This window comes from Rattus rattus, chromosome 17 (assembly GCF_011064425.1).
Source record: "Rattus rattus isolate New Zealand chromosome 17, Rrattus_CSIRO_v1, whole genome shotgun sequence".
NCBI lineage: Eukaryota > Metazoa > Chordata > Mammalia > Rodentia > Muridae > Rattus > Rattus rattus.
Genome location: NC_046170.1, coordinates 13856794 through 13881102, shown reverse-complemented (window position 1 = coordinate 13881102; position 24309 = coordinate 13856794). Strand labels below are relative to the sequence as shown.

Sequence of the window (24309 nt, the reverse complement as noted above, 5' to 3'; positions counted from 1 at the left end):
CCTTGGTCCTTCCTTCCCTCTAGAGGGAGGGCTGTAGAACCATTAAACAAAGCTGTGACTTTAGCCCTTGGCCTCTTCGTGCTCCCCCTGTCTACATCCTGTTTCCCCGGGAACCTGGTGGGCACTCCTAAGGTGCTGCTGATATTGCTGTGGCAGGCTCAGCGTCAATCTTGTGCCGAGTAACGTAATCTCCCACCTTGCTGCCTGCTTTTTCCCATGCTAACACTGCAGAAGGAGAGGCTCCATCATCACAGTGGTCAAAGCTCATAAGCAAGGCCGGCCTCTCTTGCAGCTAAGGAGACCATCTGCCGCGTACCCCCTGAAAACGGTAGCTAACGTTTGATGAGCTGAGGGCCGCTGATCTCAAGTCTCAGTTGTATTCTGCTCGGTAAAACCACTGCTTTCTTGTCAGTCTCCCCCACCTCTGAGCCTGCGCCCTAATTTCTTCGGGCAGGCTCGGGAAACTGGTAGGTAAGGAAACTGCTTTTTAGCCCTCCGCTTGCTTTGCTGTCTTCAGTGAATGTTAACGCCTGGATTTGTGCAACGAAGGCGCAGGCAGCATTTTGTGAAGTAGCTCCTTTCCAGACCCGAGCCACTTACCAGCTACTTTCCTTCCGGCGCTGCCTGAGCTCTTGAAGAGACGGCCTCTTTGGCAGCTGCACGGACTTTTCTAATAGCGTCCACTTCACACGGTGGTTGTGAGAGCAGAGGGGCTGCGTACAAAACACTTAGCTTGTGGTAAGCTTCAATGCCGTCAGCAACCATCACCCTCTTTTCTCTTTTAACAATCATGGCTAGCTTACGTGTCGCCCTGAAAAGCTCTAAATTCAGGCCATCCAAGTTCCTCCAAATTTAGCTCCATGGTTCCACGAGACGCTGTCCTCCAGGACCAGATGGGGGCAGGGATGTTACTAGCCCAGAGCCTATGCCTGACGCCAAGTTCCTAATAATGTTTAGTGAATGTGCAAATGAACAATGAACTGCCCAGAAGATGAAGACTCCTGCGATTTATTCTAAAAAGCATGAGCCTAGGAGGCTCTTGCCTGGCCCGAAGGAATGGCTAGGATTCAAGGGAGGCCTGCAGGGAGCATCTATGAAGCTGGCCCGTACCAAGCATCCCACAACTCATCATTCTGAAGTGCTACTGGGTGAGCTTCTCCAGGGTCACATCATGGCTACTTGAAAATGCTCTGGATTCCCCATATGCAGCCTCTGTCCAAACACAGTAGCATTCATGCTACCGGTTACCCCAGGGACCTGTGCGACCCCTGCCTTACCTCTTTCAACTCCTTTATTCAATGCCACTTGTGACAGGTGCTGTCCCTGGGCCCACGGTCCTGGGACCTTTAAATGTGGTCATCCGTCTTCCATCTCAGAGTGCTAGGACTTTGACAGTAGCCTGCAGGTAGTAAAGGGGTGTTGGGGTGCCACATGGATCTGAGCTCACTTTTCCTGAAGGTGCCTGAGCTTCCTAGAAGCCTGGAGCTTCATTTGCCTTCCATGTGGGCTGATTTAGCAGAACAGGCATTGTCTTTATGGTGTCCTTCCTCTTTGCTCCTGGTGCTACCTGCACTTCCCAAACAAGATGCCTTCCCCCAAATTCTCACTCAGAGCATATTTCCAGGCCAGCACAAGCAGACGCATCCACCTGCTGAGCACGTTTCTCCTGTGCTTCCATTTCCAGTCACTTCCTAATACACAGTTGACAAATTGCCCACTTCAGCTGCTCCCCTTTTGTCCATCTCCAACTAAAACACGAGCTCTATGGGGGACCAAGTCTGGGTCCCCCGTTGCATTCATCCTCTGAGTGGCTAGGATGGCACGGGGACCTAATGTGCCTCCTCCGTGACCCTGGAGTCAGGGTGAGGTGACTGCTGGTGCTCAGAACAGTACCTAGAGCATCACAAGTACTCGGTGACAACTTGATGGCTGAGTTGACACAAGTTCAGCTCTGAAGTCATCCCATGGAGATGGCGGAATGACTTGGTGTTCTAAATTGAGTTGTTATGATGAAAGATTTTTATAAAAAAAAAAAAAAGACTTCTGAAATCACCCGGTTCTCTCTTATTTGAAGGATGTCCCCACCCCACCCCACTCCTCACCCCCATCATATCCTCCTTTATCTGCTATTAGTGTCACATCGATGTGTGAGCAGGATTTCCAGGTTTCCAAAAGCCCTCTGGGTAGTCTGTTGGTTGCAGGAGGGAAGACGCTTAATTAAGATGCACATTTCTGCATCCTTGCAAGCTGTGCACACGAGGCTTGGGGCCTGAGGCTGCAGCTACCTACTGCCTTGTAGATGTAAAAATAGTAGCTTCTTGTCCTGCCTGGCCTGGTCACCGTAGAGCCCAAGCCACCCCATCCACCCCCACCTCTACAACAATACGGGCGAGTAACTGTCTTGTCTCTGCTTCTCTGACAGGGAAAGGTCTTGGGGATATGCGGGAATGTTGGAAGTGGGAAGAGTTCCCTCATTTCTGCTCTCCTAGGGCAGGTGAGTGTATGGTGAGAGCTGGAGAGAGAGACTACATTGGCAGGGCTGTGGAAAGGTTTCCTTGCTGTAGACTTTGTGGGGCCGAAGCAGCCTATAGGACAGTGGTCAGGCTTTGCGGCCCAGGGTCAATGTCAAGGATGCTGACAAGGATGCTTATCAGAGTCCCTTGGGTTGATGCATTTGGCAGCTCCATGCCTGGCTTGACAGGAAGTCAAGCCTTTTCACACCCCTTCAGGTTTACCTCCTGAGGACAGGCGTGATTGCTTCCTTGCCCCCAGCTCCATGTTAGTCTAAATAGGTGAGGAATTGTTACATCTGTGGCTTCTCCCATGGCTGTCCTGGTTTACAAAATCCAGCGAAGCAGCTTGGTGGAGAACGAAGGAGCTGGGACTCATGGTGACTTTTGATGAATTTTTGATTGTTTGTTGCCAAAACCCCAAATACCTGACCAAGGGCCTTGTAGCGTGACCCCAGCTGCTCCAAACACTTTATAGGAAGGGGGAGGTTCCTAAGTCTTGTCCTGTCTCTGCCAAATCTAGCTGTGAGACCCTATGTGGTAAGGTGATTTACAGGTGGTCTCCATGTTGCCGTGTCTTGCAAGCTTCACCCTAAATGAATAAGACAGGTTTTGAGGAGGTTGGGGAACCATCTCCCCCCTTGGCCTACCATTGTTCCTAAAGGGACAATTGATTGGCTGGGGTTGAAAGAATTTGGACAACCTCTAAAGGAATGGAGAAACGAGGCTCAGCAGACCTCACTAGAATGGGGGTGTGAGTCTTGTAGGGACCAATGTGATCAACGTCTTAGGCATCCCTTGACTCACTTCAGGAAGAGTGACTGCTTATCTCCTTCCTAGAGGTGAGGAAGGAGAGCCTAGGTCTGGTTTGGGTAGGCTGTGTATGTGTGTTTCCGTGAGGGCCCTAGCGTCAGTGACACATTGGAAACCAGCCCCACTCTCTACCTATCAGTACAGGTCTCTCAACGAAGTAAGAGATGACCTGGCCCACGCTCAAACCTCCTGGCGTTGGGAAGCTCATTTGTCCCCGACTAGTTCCTCATATCTCAGTGTGCTGATATGTGATGGAAGGAACCTTGCCTCCCTTTAACCTCTACCCTCTGATTTATTCCTCGGAAACATCTCAGAGAAAATAGAACCCATCTTCCATGAAGCAGCGAGGGAATCAGACCTGGGGAGGGGCCTGGGGGCTAAGCCAGTGGGTACTAGATTGGGAGGACTCAACACTTTGTCTCAGTCACTTGTTTGCCATTTTCCCTTGGACAAAGAAACCGAGTCCCACTGGACCTTGTTTTATTCATCTACAAAATGGCCAAGATCAGTTAGAAAAGGGAGTGTACGTGCCAGTTACAGCTGAGCCCTCAGAACCAATCACAGTGTCTACTGCTCAGCACCGTCCCTGGAAGGCACCTGCTATTCCTAGAGCTGCTCTTGCTAGTGCCCTCTCCTTTCCAAGTGTAACTCAAGGCCCCTTCATTGTCAAATAGCACTGCATCGTGTGACACTTTCCCTACTCCGCCACACTGCCACTACCCCATGATCGTCAGCCCTACGGACGCCCTCTCCTGATAGCATTCCATCCCGATATCACCGATACTGTTTCCCACTGTCTACCAGAAACCCACTTCATGGGGTCAGCTGATGTGCCTGTGGATACTCAGTGTCACAGACTGGGCCTCACATGATTCCTAAATGGGTTGCTCGATGCTACCAAAGTCCCAAAGTTCCACATGGAAGTGGATTTCCCACTCTTTGTGAAGAAAAAAAAAAGAGGAGTTCTGGCCCCCTGAAGCCTGAATTCTTGCATGTTTACAACCATGTGGCTGAGCCAGGTTCCTTAAGTGGTGCATTCTGGGGGCCCTACCCAGGGGGTAGGCTGTGCTTTGCTCCTAGGAACCTGGCTAAGGAGAGATGGACCCATTTGGCATACCTAGTGGAAGGGGGCCTCACATTACTCATCCATTCTTAAAGTATCTTGCTGTAGTTGGCCCAGGAGTGAGCTAAGTATAGCTTGTACCGTCCAGTTGGCAGCAGGACTCATGACTACCGGCTCCCTAAATTTCCTGCCTCGCCCTCGAAAGTGTCCCACCAAGAGACCCTCATTAGCACACTTGGGCTTACAGGGTGTGTATGAGACATCTGTCACCCACCCACCCCCTTATATTTGTGTGACTAGTGCTTGTACAGTGAGAGGGCATTTGGGAGCAACGCTAGAGCATACATTCTAAGGGTTCTCTGGTTATCATTGCTCCAGATGCAGTTACAGAAAGGGGTCGTGGCCGTCAGTGGACCTTTGGCTTATGTTTCTCAGCAAGCTTGGATCTTCCACGGAAACGTGAGGGAGAACATCCTGTTTGGAGAGAAGTACAACCACCAAAGGTATTACTAACCCGGGATGTATCTGGCTGGCACTGTGGTTGTTGGCCCACCTGCCTCAGACTCTTAAGAAAGGCCACTAAGAATGGTGACTGAGTGGAAAGGTTTCTCTAAATGAGTTTTGACGAAACATCCGCGGGGTCTGCCCAGGAACTGGAATTTCTTTTTCTGACACAGAAGTTCAGGAGAGGCTGGGTCTACAGACCTGTGACCACATGGTCTGGTGAGAAGAGGGAGTGGTTGTCACTTCCTTCCCAGGGCAGAGTACCATATGCTCTGAGGTTCTCTGTAACAGGGCGTATGTTGCCTCACTGGTGAAAAAAGGAGCCTTGCAAGTTTGATTTAGGCTGCATAACTAAAACTTTGCTTGAGATTGCGAGCAGAAGGCAGGCAATCAGGCAGTCCTGACACGGTTAGTCCACACGGGCACTATCTGGGTATGTCTTTGCTAGTGTCCTCAAATGATCTAATAAGATAAAAATCAAGCTTCTGGTTAATAAATCTTTGATAGGTGTTAGGTCATTATCTTTAAGCTCTGGAAAACTGGTTTCTTAGGCTTGTCTGAGGTAAGTTCCACTACCAAACCTTTAGGGAGACCCAGGTGTTATATCCCATTTTACTGATGGGAAGACTGAAGCTCAAAAGGGTGAGGTAACTGCCCACACGGCTCGAGTCTTGGACCTGTGCCCTGTGCTCCAGCATCTCTTGTTAACACTGGGGCTACCTGACAGCGGGGTCAGACAAACATTTCTCATACACCATAGGACTGATGTAAGGAGTCAGACTTAGGAATCCGGTTGCAGTTTGGACTTCTCTTATTACCTGAGCCCACAGGCTCTGAATTCTATGGGCTGGCATTGACCAGCAAGCATATTCCCAGCAAGAAGTCTGTGGCCTTTGCTCCTCTTTCCCTGGCTGTGATATCCACAGCAGAAGGCTCACATGTGATCAGCATCTCATGGCCACAGTCCCTTTTTGCCTACTCCTACACCATTCCTACCTGGAATGTCTTTCCCCCCACAGAAGCAGGCTGTAAGGACAGTTACTTAATTTACCAACAAGGAGGTGGAAGATAGCCAATACCAAGTGCTTGCCTTCTGCAGGGCACCATAAGGAACACAGTTACTGCTCCCGGTGTTGTCATACAAGTTACTTTAGCATTGTCGTATGACAGATTGCCGGGTAGAAGCAACTTAGTAGAGGAAAGATTTATTTTGGCTCCTGGTTCCAGAGAGTTTCAGTCCATCTGAGCAAGGAGGACCTGGTAGAAGAGTTTGTGGCTGTGGGAATATGGCAAAGGCTGTTATCAGAGTGTCACAGTTACTAACTGTCCTTGGTAGAGACACACAGCTTGTCAAGTGGACAAAGGTCTCCCACTCAGTGTGGGGTCCAGGAGCTGCTTGGATGGAGTTGAAATGAGAGCGGCACTAGGAAAACCAGCTATTCAGAGCAGTGGCCAGAATCTCAGGCTGTGGGCCATCGTGCTGCCTTGGGGACAGGTCTGCTCACTGTGGATATGTCTAGGGTTGAGACACAGAGAGAGTGGAAGCAGCAGAATGGCAGCTTCTCTCTCACACGGGGCCTCACATCCCAGCTAGACTGCTCGGTGCCAGAAGCCCCGAGAGGTGGACTTCTCCCAGGGGCTGAGCCTGGTAAAACAAGGAATCGGCCCAAGCAGCTTGTCTGGGCAGAGCTAGCTAAGTCCTCATAAGTCTAAGCTCCCAAGGCTCGAGCCTGGGTGATACCAAGGAGCAAAACGTCCCTGGACGCTCCAGAACTAGGGTCCATTTCCCACTTTTCCTCTTTCCCCAGGAGTGACGTCCTTTGTGCTTCATTCTTACTCTCTCCAACATGGTAGAGATGATGGGTGGGCAGAGTAGCTTACGGAGCAGAAGGGGCTCCGCAGAGGTCAGGGTTGACATTTGTTGACATTAGTAATCATGTGACAGTACATTGCTCCATCACATGCACCCTCTCTTCCACTCCTGGCCTTGATTCAGCCCTGTGCCCCCACCCACACACACCCCGGGTGCCAATTTCAACAACTTTAGCCCACATCTTGATTCCCTTCTGACACAAAGACCAATGATAGCAATTGACACCCCCAGGATTTTACTGGTGTCATTCCCGTTGCATGACATGAACGCTGTAAGGAGAGAGACCAACCCTAAGTTGAGGAGACACCCCAGGGGTAAAGAAGACATGGTCTTTGGGATAAGGCAACTGGCCCCATCCCTGAGCATAGCAGCAGCAAGATCCCTGCCTTGTGCGGATGATGATGGTGGTTCCTTTGGGAGCAGCCCAGGCATCCGTGCTCTGTGCTGGTCTTACCATTCTGACCTCTATGCCCACAGGTACCAACACACGGTTCATGTCTGTGGGCTCCAGAAGGATTTGAACAGCCTCCCTTACGGAGACCTGACTGAGGTAAGCAGAGCTGAGTCCCACTTCCCCAGCTGACTCTGGATCCACAGCCACACATCGCAAAGGCAGAAACGCTGCCAGACTCTAGTTTCTGCCTATCATGGAGTCTTTGGGGTCCATCAAGCGGAGGTGAACCCAAGCTTACTTGTGTTTGACTCCTCATGGTCGCTTCCACAGACCACTTCCAGCCCTTTCACCATCTCAAGCAGAGTTCCTGAGCGGCTGCTCCCTAACCTAAGGCCCAGCTCTATCCTCAAACAGCGGTCCAGGGTATTTCCCTTAGTTGGGAGTCTCAGGGCTTCTTCTTGCTCTCTGCCTCTGTGCAGCCCAGGAATGCCAAGTCACCTTCAGACCCAGCCCCTAGGCTGCTTGTCCAAACTGCTGGCTTGGTTCTGGGTTGAACTTGCTGACTTAGGTGACCCAGAGCCCCTGTGCCACCCTCTCCTCTCTCCCTAGCACACCATACCTCTCGGACAAGCTCTCCCTACCGCGACATCTAGCTCTTCTTCTAGCCTCTCACTCTGCCTGTCAGGAGCTGCTGGCCTTGCCGAAAGCACATGTGTGTGGCTCTGGCTTCTCCCTCTCAGGTTCTATCTGTACACTCTGCCAACGCGCTTAAGTGTCCAGCCACCTCCTAGACTTTCAGGAGCTAATGTAGGAAGACTTTGGAGGTCCACAGTCAGCAGTGGTTTGCCACCAAGTGCTGCCATTAATGCTTCTTGGTTTGCACTTGGAGAATATGTCGAGTGCTGGTTTTGTGTGTCCAGTGCCTGATGCTCAAATGTGAGTCCTGGTTCACACGTCACTTTTCTTGTTGCAATAAAAATAAAAAAGTGGTGGAGTGCGTTGCATGTACCCTGGCAGTCTCTAGTTCCTGCTCCAATGGACCACTGGAACTAGCGCTAATCTATCTCAGATTAGTATCTCTCCCTGCGGCTCTCTGCTAGCTGTGAACTCTGGTTCCAGCTACCCAGTAAAATCATGGTTCTAGAAGTCCAGCAGCGGCTGGCCTAGCACAGCTCCCTGCCATGGATTCGGCCCACAGTCCCAGCAACTGCCCCCTGGTAGTTAAAGTATAAACTCCCAAATACCTGGCAAAATTGAGACTCAACAAACTGTAACCTGACAATCAGGTTTATATGTTAAATTCTCAATCCACAATACATCCACACAATTATGACCAATTGATAAGGATATAAACCGCCCGCCTAGATAAGGTAAATTTGCCTACAGAAATCCATCCCAGCCACCTTGGCAATTCAAGACCACCTGGATCTGGGTCATCCTTCTCTGTCACCATCGTGATTCCCTCGCTTCTCCCCCTCCTCTCTCCTTCCTAGCCCCCCCCACCTACCCTTCCTTCTCGTCCAATGATAGGCTTCGTCTTATCCTGGACCTGCCTTGCTGCATGATGACTTCATCCTACATTTCTTGCCTAGCTCCCAGCTCCCTCCCAGCTCCCAGCTCCCAGCTCCCCAGCTCCCAGCTCCCAGCCCCCAGCTCCCAGCTCCCAGCTCCCAGCTCCCAGCTCCCAGCCCCCAGCTCCCAGCTCCCAGCTCCCAGCTCCCAGCTCCCAGCTCCCAGCTCCCAGCTCCCAGCCCCCAGCTCCCAGCTCCCAGCTCCCAGCTCCCAGCCCCCAGCCCCCAGCCCCAGCCCCCAGCCCCAGCCCCAGCTCCCAGCCCCAGCTCCCCAGCCCCCAGCCCCAGCTCCCAGCCCCCAGCCCCAGCCCCAGCCCCCAGCCCCAGCCCCCAGCTCCCAGCCCCCAGCCCCCAGCTCCCAGCTCCCAGCTCCCAGCTCCCAGCTCCCAGCTCCCAGCAGCTCTCAGCTCCCAGCCCCCAGCCTCCAGCCCCCAGCTCCCAGCTCCCAGCTCCCAGCTCCCAGCTCCCAGCTCCCAGCCCCCAGCTCCCAGCTCCCAGCTCCCAGCTCCCAGCTCCCAGCTCCCAGCCTCCAGCTCCCAGCCCCCAGCTTCCAGCCCCCAGCTCCCAGCTCCCAGCTCCCAGCTCCCAGCTCCCAGCCCCCAGCTCCCAGCCCCCAGCTCCCAGCTCCCAGCTCCCAGCTCCCAGTCCCCCCCCAGCTCCCAGCTCCCACCTCCCAGCTCCCAGCTCCCAGCTCCCAGCTCCCAGCTCCCAGCTCCCAGCTCCCAGCTCCCAGCCCCCAGCTCCCAGCCCCCAGCCCCCAGTTCCCAGCTCCCAGCTCCCAGCCCCCAGCTCCCAGCTCCCAGCTCCCAGCTCCCAGCATCCAGCATCCAGCTCCCAGCTCCCAGTCCCCAGCCCCCAGCTCCCAGCTCCCAGCTCCCAGCTCCCAGCTCCCAGCTCCCAGCTCCCAGCATCCAGCATCCAGCACTTGGCACTGAGCTCAGTAGCTGGTCATCTGAATACAGTGGGATCCACTCTGTACTCAGGAGGATGGGATTCCCATCTTGCTGTAAGGTGCAAGGCATTGATGGTGTTTTCATGGTGTACATATTTGCACACAAAGAAGTGAGCAGAGGGGTCCCTGGTCCATCCCCAGGCATTTTCCCTCCTTTTCCCTGTTCACTATTCATTCTTCCAAAGTTCCCTACTCCAAAAACCAACCAAACAAAAAACACAAAAACAAACAAACAAACAAACAAAAAAACCCACCACCCCTCTCTTGTGTTATTAATCAATATAGTGGACAGCGCTCTGGGAAGACAGGAGTCTTGTGATGGGCACCCCTTACTCAGAGTCAGGAAGAGCTGTTCCCAGTTGGCACTGTGCTTCCGTGAAGTGAGGGAGATGGAATTCTTCCAGTTGGCATTGTCCAGTGGGAGGGCTGGAGGAGCCTGTGTGTTCTCTCCTCAGGACCTGAAGGAGACCTGGTATACAAAGACCATGGGGTGCCAAGCAGACTTAAATGATGGGCAGTGCCATTATCCCCATCTACAGATTGGGGAGCGGGGTGTGAACCTCTCCGGGGGACAGAGGCAGAGGATCAGCCTGGCCCGGGCTGTGTACGCCAACCGTCAGCTCTACCTGCTGGATGACCCGCTCTCGGCGGTGGATGCCCACGTGGGGAAGCACGTCTTTGAAGAATGCATTAAGAAGACACTCAAGGGGAAGACTGTGGTGCTGGTTACCCACCAGCTGCAGGTGACTGGTAGGCCTTGGGAGGAGTACAGCACTAGATTCCTATTCTGCCTAAATAAGCCATTCCCACCCGAAAGTGGCTTTACCTGGACAGGGAATGGAGAAGGCAGGGAAGGTAGGGGACACCCCAGCTTCCTGGTATCGCTACCTGCTTCTCTCTGTGTATGACTTCCACTGGCCTAGTCTTTAGGGTCTATGGGGATACGACCTTTCCTCCACCACTGGGTAGATTCTCTAGGATCAGTTGGCTCTGAGATCTGTGATATTGGCGCCAAGAAAATGAATGGGGATCCAGACAGGGATAAATCAGGCTCTACCCATTCTCCAAGAGGGACTCGATGGGCCTGAGGTCAGGGGCTCTTTCCTCACCCAGAAAAATCATGGCTCCTGTGATGAGGGGCCAGGCTCCCCAGTCTTCCTCTAGCCCAGGAAAGGCTCTGCAGGTCAGGACCAGTGGGCAATGCTAAGACTTCAGATCTCTTCTGCCTTCTTAGAACCTGTTCCCATTCCAATGGTAGTCTCCCTCTGGCCTAGGAGGATGGATCTTGCTGAAGAAAGGGACAGGGCTTATGTTAAGTGAACTTGAGGATTTGGCTGCACGGTCACAGACCTTGTTGCAACTGTCCCACAGACAGGTTCTAAAGGCTTTGTGGGATCAAAGGCTTCTTCTCTACCTAAGATAATCCAGGGTTTCCCTCTCATGCAGTCTCTCTCTAATCTCCTTATGACAAGTCCTGGAGATACTCTGCATACAAGTGTATACGTGTGTGTGTGTGTGTGTGTGTGTGTGCATGTGCATATGTGTGTGTGTGTGTGTGTGTGTGTGTGTGTGTGTGTATACCTCAAAGTAGTAAACATCTCACAGACATTGGGAGGTGACCCGTTGGGGCACTGGTGCAGAAGGCCCTGTCTTTTTGTTCAGCAGACCTGATGTGGGTGCAGGTGGAGGATCTCATTGCCTTCCAGTGAAGGGGAAGTTGGGCTGGTGAAGGTTGAAGCAGAAGTAAGGTTGCCATAGCTTTAGGCCTTTGCAGCCAGCATGCTGGTTCCCTCTGGCTGAGGCCAGGAGGACCACCCTGAGGAGAGGGCCTTCTCAAAGACCCAGGAAACCCAGCTCCCACGATCCTCCACACAATAAACTTTCAGCATTCAAGTTTTGTACCTGAGGGTATCCAGTCTCTTTAGCAAGTGTGCCACGACTCTAGAAAATAGAGTCAGGTTAGGTGGACAAGAACTCCTAGGTCCTCTGCAGGCCAGCACCAAGGTAGAGGAGAAGGCTGGTTGGATTCAGTCTGGAATCCCACGTTTTGCCTAGAAATGGTCTCTGGCTTAGCTAAATTTTCAAGTGTGATTAACTTGCCACAGCCTGGCCTGTGACTATTCAGTCTGTGGCATCAGCCTGCCCCGGGGGAACCATCTTCCTGAGGAGTCCTGGGTGCTGGAGGATGACGCCTTGGTCCTGATAGGTGTGAGACAAAACTGTCACTCCAGTGTCGCTCGTAGGTGATAACCATAGCACACGCCTGGCCCGTCTTGGATACTCAGTAGCCGGTGGTGATCTTAGGCAAGCGGGTGCTTTCCCAGGGTCTCCAGCAGTCACACCTTCCCAAGGTCATTTTAGCCCACTTTTTGCTTGTTGGGAGATGAAGATGGCCACCAGGTGGCAGCATAATCTTGATACACTCTTCATCTGTTCTTTGTGGGGGAGGGGAGGGCTTAGCCTCAAACCTGCAGCCCTGGGGCTTTCCAGAACATTTCCTAGCTGCTCTGACCTCAGATGCTTTGGAGTAGATGGTCAGGACAGCCATTCCTCTGTTTACTTGAGGAAACAAAGCGAGGCCAGCAGTCTGACCAGCTGCTGGGATCCACTCAGGGCTCAGCTTCCTAAGCGTTTGCTACACAGAGCTACCTGGTGTCACCCGAGTGAGCTGAGGGCTTGCTTGCTGGCCAAAGGGACCTTTGCTGGGCCCTTCCAATCCTGGGTGGTGGACCCACACACAGGTAGAAAAGCCTGTAGATTGTAGTGGGCCCTGCGTGCTTCCTCTTCTCGTGTGAAAAGAGTCAACGGCTTAACCAAGCAGCCAGCTTTCCTGAGCTGCGAGTTGCTGGAGGTTGGGAGATAAGATGTGAGATCAGGCTGTGAAACACCAGAGGATGATGCATGGAGCTGAGTCTGTCTTTGAGGGAAAGGTTCTGTCAGAAGCAGAAGGCGTGGTTCCTCTGGGCACCGGGAGCTAGGTTCCTGCTCGGGCTGCCTGGGGAAGGGTCCAAGCCATGGATAGGGGAGACACAGGCTAGAACTATCCAAGCTACTGGAACTGTGCTGGTTGAAGCATTTGGACACCAACCACCCCATCAGGTGTGCAACCATCGTGGTAGCCCCCGTGCTTTCAGGATCCCAATCAAGTTTAGCCAAGTGGGATTTGGCCTTGAACAGAGAAGTGCAAATCAGGGAGTCTGGCCCTGCTGTGTTCGCTTACTTCTTTAGGTGGAATTGTTCCCAGTCCTTGTCGCATCTTGCCTGCCACTAGGAGGGGACTATCTACCCTTTCTCTGGGCGGATCAATCGAGGAGTGTTCTTTCTTCTTCCAAAATAAAAGCGAGTCCCTCTCAGCAGAACTCTTTAATCCCAGGGTTGATGCAGAGGGTCTCAGAGTCAGAGAATGGGAAGTGTTTTGGGTACAACGGGGCATTAATTTTGCTCACATAGTTGCTGTGATGTTAAAGCTGACGGGGGTATGGCCTGTGGCTTGGTTTCTATTCCATGGGCTTCTGACAGGACTGAGATCATATGTTTCCCAAACCTTGGCCTCTGCCACAGTCAATCAGATTTCTTAGTAGGGTAGCTTATTCAAAGAGAAGCAGCAAAGGAAGTTTTGATTGCCTGGTTGTGGCAGCCAGAGTCCAGCTTCTGCACTGAAGAGACTGGGGACTAGCTCAGTGGCTCTCGACTGCCCCCTGCCCCCAACCCTAGGGCATTTGACAATGCTTGTAGACACTTCTACTCAGGACAGCTAAGGAAAGGTAGAGACCAGAGAGACTGTGAAATAGCTTACAACGCAAGGGCAGCCCCTGAAGACAAGGAATTATTTACCTCCTAATGCTAGTGGTGCCAGGTTTGAAAACCCTGGTAATTCAGTGTGCCTAAAACAGCAGGTACACTTCTGTTTGGTAAATGGAAGTTGGGTGTGAGGTCTTTCTTACCGAGGCTGTGCCACCGCGGGTGGATGTGCTGTCTCTGCAGTTCCTGGAGTCTTGTGATGAGGTCATTCTGTTAGAAGATGGAGAGATCTGTGAAAAGGGCACCCACAAGGAGTTGATGGAAGAGAGAGGCCGCTATGCAAAGCTGATCCACAACCTCAGGGGACTGCAATTCAAGGTAAACTGAGTGGGATTAAGAGCCCCCCGTCATGGCTTCCTGCTTGGGAGGTCTGTCGTCTCACTTTCAGAAGCCATTTCATTTTTTTCCCTCCAGGATCCAGAGCACATTTACAATGTAGCCATGGTGGAGACCCTGAAGGAGAGCCAAGCTCAAAGGGATGAAGACGCTGGTACAGTCAGATGACAGCCCCTCTCTCTCACTGCCCCTGGATCCTGAGTGGACACAGACCTTTTCATTTATTTACTATACAATTTCTCATCCTAGTCTTGACTTCAGGAGATGAGAAAGATGAAGGAAAAGAACCTGAGACAGAAGAATTTGTGGACATAAAAGGTATTTACCGCCTTTCCCCTTGGCTGCGTACCCTAGAGTACTTGCTAGGCATCCACTATCTGCATAGAGGAGCGGAAGCACAGTGGTTATTGCCTTGGGAACTGAGGACAGTGATATGGTGTAGTGTGAGTTCACCCAGGGTAACGGCAACTGTCAACTCGATCAGGTTGTGAAACCACTTGAGGATTAAAACCCTCTACTGGGTTCTTTCTGAGGACATTTCCAGAGACAGTAGCCAACAAGGCAAACCTACACTAAATGAAGGCAGCACCCTCTTCTAAGTTGGGACCCATATGGAATAAAAGGAGGGAAAGAGAACATGCCCATTAGTGCATTCATTCATTCATACATTCATTCTTTCTTTGTTTTGGGGCCACCATGAGCAAGAAATTGTCTCCTCTATTAATTAATTAATATTATACTACAATCATATCATTCTCACTTCTGTCTCCTTCCCTAAAAACTCCCCTGCACCCCCACACTTACCCTTTCAAATTCATGACCTCTTTTGCTTTACTTGATGTTGTTGTGTGTGTATTCCTAAATATAAAAATACAACCTGCTCAATCCATATAATGTTGCTTGTATGCATGTTTTCAGGGCTGGCCATTTGTTGTTGAATAACCCATTGGTGTGCTTTCTCCTGGGAAGACATTTTCTCCTGCTCTCAGCAGTCCTTAGTTGCCTGTGGTTCTTTGTGTAGGGTTGAGACCTCATGAGCTTTCCCCTTCCATGACAGGAGGTCCGTTGGTATCATCGCTGTTCAGGTCATAAAACTGGGCATGTTTAACCTTAGTTTCTTGGGCTGGAGAGATGGCTCAGCCGTTAAAGGCTAGGCTCATAACCTTAGTTTCTTTATCTACAAAGGAGGGAAAATGATAGAATTAACATCAGAGAGAGCCTTGCAAAGATTAAATGAGAAATAGTCCTTGAAATGGCCCGCAAAGTGCCTGAAACATAATGACTTTGGGACGTCAGGTCTATGTCATTTCCACGTGCCACTCTGCCCTCCTCCTTCCCGAGAGGTCAAAGCAGCATGTGGAAATGATGTAGCAGCAAGAGAAAGCCCGAGAGCCTCCACTCTTCACAGGTAACAAAGCCGCAGAGAGATTGAGGCTGGATCAGGTTATACATCCATTCGATAATTAAGTTGTAAACATTGCATTGAGTGTTGAGTGCCATGTCCTGAAACAGGCTGTGAGGGAAGAGACGTTCTGTCCCCAGGTTTTTTTTTTTCTCGGAGCTGGGGACCGAACCCAAGGCCTTGCGCTTCCTAGGCAAGCGCTCTACCACTGAGCTAAATCCCCAACCCCTGTCCCCAGGTTTTAAGGTATAGCCTGGTATAGGTCACCGGCAAATGAGTAGCTGTGCCGACTGGGGAGAGAGAAAGGGGAGTTGATGTAGGAGTGACAGATAGGCTGTGGAAGGCACCACAGAAGGGGTGGTCTTTGCACTGGTCATTCAGGGACACATAGGAGTTTCCTGGGTGTGCTAATGTGATGAGAAAATGGGAGAGAGTGGAGAGCTTGAAGGTGAGGTTATGAGAACATTCCGGGGACAAACAGGGAAGGAAAGATGAGAGTGAGATTGACCAAGGCCAGCTGTCGAGGCTACCCCCTTTTCCTTAGAGGGTTGCTATTCTCCCCTTGTCCCCTGGGTACAAACTCAGGACTGCAGCCTGTTTAGGGACAGGGATCACAGTGGGGTGGCTTCCTGCAAGAGTTCTGACCCTCACTAATATGTAGAAAGAAACACACGCACATGCATGAACTCACACACACACACACACACACACACACACACACACACACACACACACACACTTTCAGCTAGGTGTGGTGGCACAGGCTTGTAATCCCCGAACAAGGGAGGCAGAGGCAAGGAGATCACGAGTCTGAAGTTTGCCTGGATGACCACAGCATATGCTGTTTCTTAAGCAAAGCAAGAAAATGAGTGATCAAAAATCAGGTGTACACAGCCCCACACTGAAGTCACTGTTCGTCTTTGAAGCTCTCATCTTTTTACATATCAAGTGGAAGGCACAGCTGGATTTCAGAACGTCAAAATATGAAAGAGAAAGTCTTGAGTCACTGGAATCTGTCACTGCTAATGCTGCTTGTGACATAAGCACATTTGGAAAGATAACCTATTTTTATGGCCTGCAAGTCTTCCTGGGCTAAAAGGAATCACCAAGATACCTCTTGCCGCCTTCCTCCTCCTCCTCCTTCTCTTCTCCTTCTCCTTCTTATCCTTCTCCTCCTCCTCCTTCGATTTATTTGTTTTATGTGAGTACACTGTAGCTGTCTTCAGACACACCAGAAGACGGCACCAGATCTCATCACAGATGGTTGTGAGCCACCATGTGGTTGCTGGGAATTGAACTCAGGACCTCTGGAAGAGCAGTCAGTGCTCTTAACCACTGAGCCATCTCTCCAGCCCACCTCTTGCATTCTTTGTTGGAGGAGAGCTCCTGGCTGTTCAACATCTGACATTCTGTCTGGGTTGGTGGAGGTGGGCAGGGAAGACCACTGTTCCTCATGTTACTCACCACCTACCCTTTTCTGGACAAGGAAATAGACTGTGAAACATCACTGGTGACAGACTCTTGTCTCCCAAGGTTAGCCGCAAGGCCAAGAAGTGACTAGCATGGTGCTGAAAGGGCAGGGCATACACTGAAGGCTGGGCAGCCCTCCTTGACACCCACTGCTGAAGTATTTTCTCAAGCCCAGGAAAAGCCCAAAGGCTGCCAGTGGGTTGGCTGAAAGGACTGTTAGCATTTGTGCTCTGGGTTGCTCTCATATGCCACCTTTCCCTCATTTGCAGCCTGAGAAGAGAGTGGAACCTCCCAAAGACATTTGCAGGCTCTCAGGCAGAGCATGATGGGTCTTTGTTCACAGGCATCTGGGAGGCAGAAAAGAGACCTCGGACAAAGTCCCCCCATCCACTTGTCTCATCACAGCAGTGCACACAGCCCAACCAAACTCAGGAGCTCTCAGTGGATATGGACAATACTGCAAACCCATTTTGTCTTCTGCTTGACATTCAGTTCTGGGGGCCAGCACAACCCTGGACTCCCAGGGCTAAGCATTTAGTGAACCGTACAGTCCTCAAAAGGCTCCAAGTCACGCGCCCCACAGGGCTGGCTGTAAGGAGGATCAGATAATATAAAATGAGCAAGGTGTATTAGAAAATTGAAGGCATGTGGAAAATAGGACAGGACCTTAGCAGTGGAGGGGAGGGCGTGAAGGAGACACGCTGGCCTCGCTGTATCCCCCCCATCCCTCCTGCCCCCCACTGGCCATAAGGCTCATGGTCATGTGCTTGTCTCCGCAGCTCCCGTGCACCAGCTCATCCAGATTGAATCCCCCCAAGAAGGAATCGTGACCTGGAAAACATATCACACGTATATTAAAGCTTCTGGAGGTTTGGTATAAAACATCAGGTTTCTTGATTTAATTTGCATTTTACAAATCTGTTTTTAAACTGTTGGGTTCGTGTTTTTATGATTCCGTCACCAATTACTCTTTTTATGCCTATGCTAGGGCTGCTTATCAGTGCTTTCACTTCTCCCTAAAGCCTAAAGTCTGATAATACAGCCCTTTAAATGGAGTCATTTTTTATCTCCATTAAAACTGCCAGCTTCTGTTTTATTGGAGCTGAGTGGGCAGCAGCCAGAAGCCATTGGTGGTTCTTACACACACACACACACACACACACACACACTTACATGCATGCATACACACATACTTACATCCACACACAAATGCATACACACATGCATGCATACACACATCCACACACAAATGCAAACACACACATACAAATGCACACACCCCATGCATGCACACACTTAGACACATGAATGCATATACACACACACACTTATATGCACGCATACACACACACACACATCCACACACACATGCACACACACACACTTACATACATGCATACACACATCCACACACAAATGCACACACACTCCCATGCATGCACACACTTACATGAATGCATATACACACACACACACTTATATGCATGCATACACACATACTCACATCCACACACAAATGTACACACACACACTTACATACATGCATACACACATCCACACACAAATGCAAACACACACATACAAATGCACACACACTCCCATGCATGCACACACTTAGACACATGAATGCATATACACACACACACACTTATATGCATGCATACACACATACTCACATCCACACACAAATGCACACACACACTTACATACATGCATACACACATCCACACACACAAATGAAAACACACACATACAAATGCACACACTCCCATGCATGCACACACTTATACACATGAATGCATATATACACACTCACACATGCACATTTCCAGCACTCCAATACACTCCTATGCATGCATACACATACACATACTCACACATACAGTTACTCGCATGCACACACACACTCATGCACATACACACACTCATCTACACATGCAAATGCAGACACACACACGCACACTCACATAGTCAAACACACTCACACATAGGCTTACACACACACACACACACGCATACATGGTCTGACTCATTGCACAAGAGACTATCTGCTTGTACAAGTCTCTTCCAGCAAGACTAGGGATCTAGGTATTTATTTAGAGATGGAGTTTATGTGTAGCCCGGACTGGCTTCTAACTTGTGACTTACCTGACCAAGCATCCTCAGATGTGGAATAACAGACTTGTCTTGCCACACTGGAGTCTTGACTTGCTTTTAGCAAATACTGAATTGCTTCTATAAATGGAACATTGGATGAGCACAGTAACACATACCTCAGTCCTTACCAGCATGTGACCATGATCTTTTTCTATCTCGAATCCCAAGGACGGGGCTCAGGGTAGGTGAATTGGCCACTGGCTCTTACGTCGGCAACCCTCTTTCTCCGGCAGGGTACCTGGTCTCCTTCCTGGTTTTGTGTCTCTTCTTCCTGATGATGGGCAGCTCTGCCTTCAGCACCTGGTGGCTGGGGCTCTGGTTGGACAGTGGCTCCCAGGTGAGTTTCCCTGGACACCCCTGAGTCTGAGTCTTGGGACAAAGCTGAACAGAGATTTCAAAATAGGGAGTGACACCCAGTGGCACCCTTTGTCACCTTCCCCCTTTTGGGGACACGGAGGCTCGTTTCTGGGCCATATAATTCAAATTCTTGAGATCTTTTTAAGTAAGCAAAGCACCTGAAAGTTTACACATCCATCTTCAGATTAAAAAGGGGTTATGAAAACCATGATGGTTCCAATGTGTGTGGTAGTGTGTCCCGGGTAGGGTAGTATCAGTTTGACCTTTCCTCTGAGGAAGGACAGAGGCACTCTCCCAACTTGCTGTAGCAAGGGGACCTAAAACAGAGGCAGCCTTTGAAAGTGCTTCGAGGCTGCCAGGGGGGCCTTCCATTTCTCTTAGGTTTCTATCTTGGCCGGGCCCTTCCTGGGCAGGACCAATTCACTCCTTTCCTTCCTGCTTGCTGGAATCTTCTCCAGTTGTTGGCCATTGCTTTCAAAGCTTGCCCTGGAGCTCCAGGGGATGCGGGATGTGGGGGTTGAGGTGTTTGCTCATCTTCCAAGATTACACTGCGATAACAGTGTTGCTATGACATCAAAGTAAGACACGGTGTGTGGGGGGAGGGGAGAGGCTGTTTGATACACAGCTTCCCAAGGCTGTTCCCACATCACAGAGCTTTAAGATGCCTGCTCTGTGCAAATAAATCAAGATCTGTTTTTCAAATATGTGTATTCTTCCAAGTCTGCCCACAAAGGTTTTGTCCACTCCTCAGCCGTCCCTTAGACTCCGGGCTTCCTCAACAGGCCACTGACAATGCAGCAGCAGGGGCGAGCCCCTGTGACGGTTCCTGACCCCGGGTGCTGTGGGTACCACGGACAGCACCGCAAAGGCCGCTCTGCAAAGCAGAGCCTTTCATCAACTAACCTCCCCCCACGCTGCATCCCCCCCAGGGCCGCTTTTGCCTCTGCAGGCGCTCATCCATCAGCGACCTCTGGTTTACATTTCCCCCATTACTGTAATCAGCAGGATGCCATTTAGAAGAAACATGCTTGTTTGCTCCCCAAAGGCATCCTTGACTTTTTTAGCACACAGCCCAGAGAAAAAGGAAACTGTCAATTTCTTGACAACAGGAGAAAGATGGCCTCTCTCCAGAAACGCTGCTGATGCTGTGTCCCCTCACTGGGAGGGATGAAGCCATAGTTTGTTGTATCCTCTGAGAGCCCCCCTTAGACTTGCTAGATTCCCTCTTTCTTGCCAGGGACTCCAGGGCAAGGCAGCAGCACCCCCACAGCTCATCTTTGGAGGCAGACCAGGGGAGAGGATTGAGGAGCTGGACCACCTTACAGAGAGATCTCTGAATCTCACTAGATGGTGGTGGCTGCTGCTGGGTAGCTTGACAGGTGGGAGAATGGTCTCTGACTCTCTGCCCTGTCTGGGTTGCCTGAGGAGGAGCCAGGTCGGCTTCTTGGAATCCAGAGGTCCCCTTTGCTTCTGGGTCTTCTTGGCCTGGCAGCACTGCGGGTCTCTTAAGGCACAAGTAGCTTCCGGGACAGCTGCCTACACTTGCATTTTCTCCACCGTCAGGGGCTCCTCTGTGGTAGAGTCAGGCAAAGCCCAGGCAGCCCCTGAGGGACCTGATTTGGTTTTACCTACATGACTCATTGCTAATGTGAATTTAAATTTCATTCTTTGTAAAACGTGTTTGTCCCTATGCATGTATGTAGGCACTTGTCCATGTATGAGTGTGTGAAGGCTGACTTTGTGTATCTTCCCTTTCTCCTCTCTACCTAAATTTTTAAGGTAGGGTTTCTAGAGCTCATTGTTCTGTCGAGGGTGGCTACCCATCTTCCCCCAAGTCCTGATACCGGGGTTACCTGTGCCACCATGCTCGTTTTTAGATGCCAGTTAGGGAATCTGAACTCAGGTCCTCATGCGCGTTGGCAAATACTTTGCCCACCGAGCCATCTTTCCAGTCCTACCTGATTCATTTTTAACAGCCGCGCGCCTCTCTTTAGTTTCTTCTCTTCAGAAGGAACATCTGACATAGCCCCCACTTCTCACAATTGCATACCATTCTTGATACTTCTTGGCTGTTGTTGTTGCCTTGCAGGTCATCTGTGCACCCCAGAGCAATGAGACAGCCTGCAACGTTAACCAGACCCTGCAGGACACCAAACACCACATGTACCAGTTGGTTTACATAGCAAGCATGGTGTCTGTGCTGACGTTTGGCATCATCAAAGGCTTCACCTTCACCAACACGACCCTGATGGCGTCCTCCTCCCTGCACAACAGAGTGTTTAACAAGGTAGGGGCACAGAGGGCTGCAGGCCCCCGGACTGCTCAGTCCACAGGCCACGCAGGCCGTGTAATGTGCCCAACACTGTGGCGGACTTTGGGGACAGGACCGCTCTCCTGGAGTCTGCCATCTTGTTTTGAAGGTGTCTTCCACTCATTTGAGTACTGCAGAGGGAAGCCAGTTTCAGAGAGCAATAGCGGTCCATTACAGACTCTCAGGCCAGGAGGATGGGGAGAAGATGTTTGTGTCGCTCCTAAGAGCCCCAGCTACTGACAGGCTGGGAATGGACTGCCGTTTTCTGTAGCTGCGGCAGGCAACAGTGGTGGGTTGCCAGGGTTCTACCAGGGCACGCAGGTATGCTCCACACTGTATGGAGTAGACAGACAAGTAGACTTGGCATTTTGTTTGCTTGGGGCTCAAAAACCCTTCCTTCCTCTGAGAGTACCAGGCTTCCCTCTCCCAGGAGGCACCTGAGATCTGCAGAGGAAAGTCCATACGTAGGCAGGGTCTCTCATGGCGGTGGTGGTCTAGGAAGAGGGAGCACCACCCTCACTTTCTGGAGGTCCCTGGCCCCCTGTCCTGTGCTTTGGGAAAACAGGTCTAGCTCCCACCGCTCTCACCTTCTTGACCTCCCCAGAAGTTCACCGAGCACGCACCGACTCAGCTCACTCTGCTTCTACCCTTAGATCGTCAGCAGCCCAATGAGCTTCTTTGACACGACTCCCACAGGCCGGCTAATGAACCGCTTTTCTAAAGATATGGATGAGCTAGATGTGAGGCTGCCATTTCACGCCGAGAATTTTTTGCAGCAGTTTTCTATGGTGGTGTTTATTCTGGTGATTATGGCTGCCTCGTTTCCTGTTGTCCTCGTGGTGCTGGCTGGCCTGGCTATTCTCTTCTTCATCCTTTTACGGTAGGGCTATACACAACCTGAAAATGGGAAATACCCAGCCAGTACCCTCACAACACACACACTGAGTGGGGGTGGGAGAGGATATATATATGTATATATATATATGCATATGCATCAGCTGGGAGGAATACCTGCTTCCTTCTCTGATGGGAAAAGCCTAGATTCTTGGCACTTATTACACACCAGGTGCCATGGTAAGTACCTGGCATCCGTCTGGCTTTTTGGCCCCAGGGCAATGCCAGGAGGTGGGTAAGTTATTAGGAGGTTCAGGAAACTAGTAGGCAGGCTCGCCATCTGTCTGCTGATTCATTCCTAACCATTGGGCTCTGAGGGTGCCTGTCTCCAGCCACTTTGAGTTTTGAGAAACAGCTCTCGCTGGAGCTAAAGATTGATGTGTACAGAGATGTGTGGAAGGGACTGGGGACAGTTCCTGAACGTGTACACACTCATCAGGAGGAAGCTGCAAGTGGGGGTGAGGGGCAGCAGTGGGATTTCTCATCAGGCACTATGGGGAGTACCGAGAGGGAGCGAAGAGCTGCTAAGTCTGAAAGGTTTGTGCCAGAACCCCAGCTTTGCCAGGAAGCTTAGTTGGAGTACCCTGAGATGCTGCAAATCTGTCCCTTCTCCCCTAAAGTTCTCAGGCATTAAAATGTGCACAGTGCCTGTGTCAGAGGAGCAGGTAGGAGGAGGGGCATTAGGTCCTCACCACTTAAAGCAAATTGGAGAGATTTGGAGTTTGGGAAGGGGCTGATGAGGGACAGGCGTGAGTGGCCATAGGACAGGGAAGGGGATTTGAGGGGCATTTACAAGGCAGTGCCATTAGGGTTTTCAAGGGGGAGACCTTTGGGTGTCAGGGAGGTTGGTACAACCAAGGACGACCCAAGATGGCGGACCGGTGTGCCGAAGAAGGTGGTCTGAGAAGAGAAGCAGTTGAACAGTCACAGCTTAGACTCATGCACCAAGTCTGAGGCAGTGGTAATGGCAAGTGCTTGAGGGGTGTACTGTGGCTGGAGTACCTGAACAGAGCAGGTGTGATCACGGGAATTCTTCAGACTAGTGTCTTGGGATCCAGCAGAGCCAGCTCTCACCGTTGCACCCTTGGTATCACTGAAGGAAGCACACACTTCCACACTCAGGGGTTTATTGTGACAGGCAGTCAAAACTGTTTTCTGAGAGTCCATCACAAATACAAAGCCTGTCATGGGTGTCAGAGCTTCTGGTGGACCCCTCAGTGCCTCTATCCATTCCTGTCACACTGTTGTTTGACTACTTTGGTTGCTGTCTCCTCTATTGCTATTGATTGGCTTAGTAAAAGCTTAAAAGAAATCCACCCGATATCATACTTGATCCTTTGCTGTGAAGACAGGAGAGACCGCAGAATGAGGAAAGCTCAGAGGTCAGAGCTCAGTGAATTCATTGTAAGCACATGGATAATTAGGTTAGGGTCCCTCTTTGGAGGATGGCCAGCAAATGTGCATGCTCGAGGGCATAGGTCATCTATCATCAGGACACTTGGGGCTTCCATGTAAGGTGCAAGGCAAGAGAGTCCAGTTTTGAACTCAGTTCCTGAGATTACCGTGATGTTTGTACAAAATTAACTTTGGAGGGCAACCAGGTCAGACCCCTCTTTCTCTGATTGGTTACTGTCTTAGTAAGGGTTTTACTGCTGTGAACAGATACCATGACCAAGGCAACTCTTTTAAGAGCAACACTAATTGGGGCTGCCTCACAGACTCAGAGGTTCAGTTCATTATGCTTGGCAGCATCTAGGCAGATACGGTGCACGAGGAGCTGAGAGTTCTACATCTTGTTCCAAAGGCAAACAGAAGACTGACTTCCAGGCAGCTAGGATGAGGGTCTTAAGCCCACGTCCACAGTGACACACCTACTCCAACAAGGCTACACCTCCTAATAG

The 24309-nt window shown here is 50.9% G+C and overlaps 1 protein-coding gene across 3 annotated transcripts in view; it reads left to right on the top strand.

The window, feature by feature from the left end:
* The window catches only part of Abcc12 (ATP binding cassette subfamily C member 12), a 71361-nt gene that overhangs the window by 26833 nt on the left and 20219 nt on the right, over positions 1-24309 (top strand). For 2 of the 3 annotated variants that reach the window (XM_032887645.1, XM_032887643.1), the window contains 11 exons: positions 2423-2494; positions 4765-4889; positions 7241-7313; positions 10220-10423; positions 13665-13799; positions 13896-13971; positions 14067-14135; positions 17469-17558; positions 19080-19183; positions 21293-21490; positions 22168-22394. In XM_032887645.1, coding sequence (XP_032743536.1) covers positions 2423-2494; positions 4765-4889; positions 7241-7313; positions 10220-10423; positions 13665-13799; positions 13896-13971; positions 14067-14135; positions 17469-17558; positions 19080-19183; positions 21293-21490; positions 22168-22394 — 1373 coding nt within the window. Of the gene's footprint in view, positions 1-2422; positions 2495-4764; positions 4890-7240; positions 7314-10219; positions 10424-13664; positions 13800-13895; positions 13973-14058; positions 14136-17468; positions 17559-19079; positions 19184-21292; positions 21491-22167; positions 22395-24309 lie in introns of all 3 variants that reach the window. The other variant, XM_032887644.1, reaches the window with a different exon arrangement.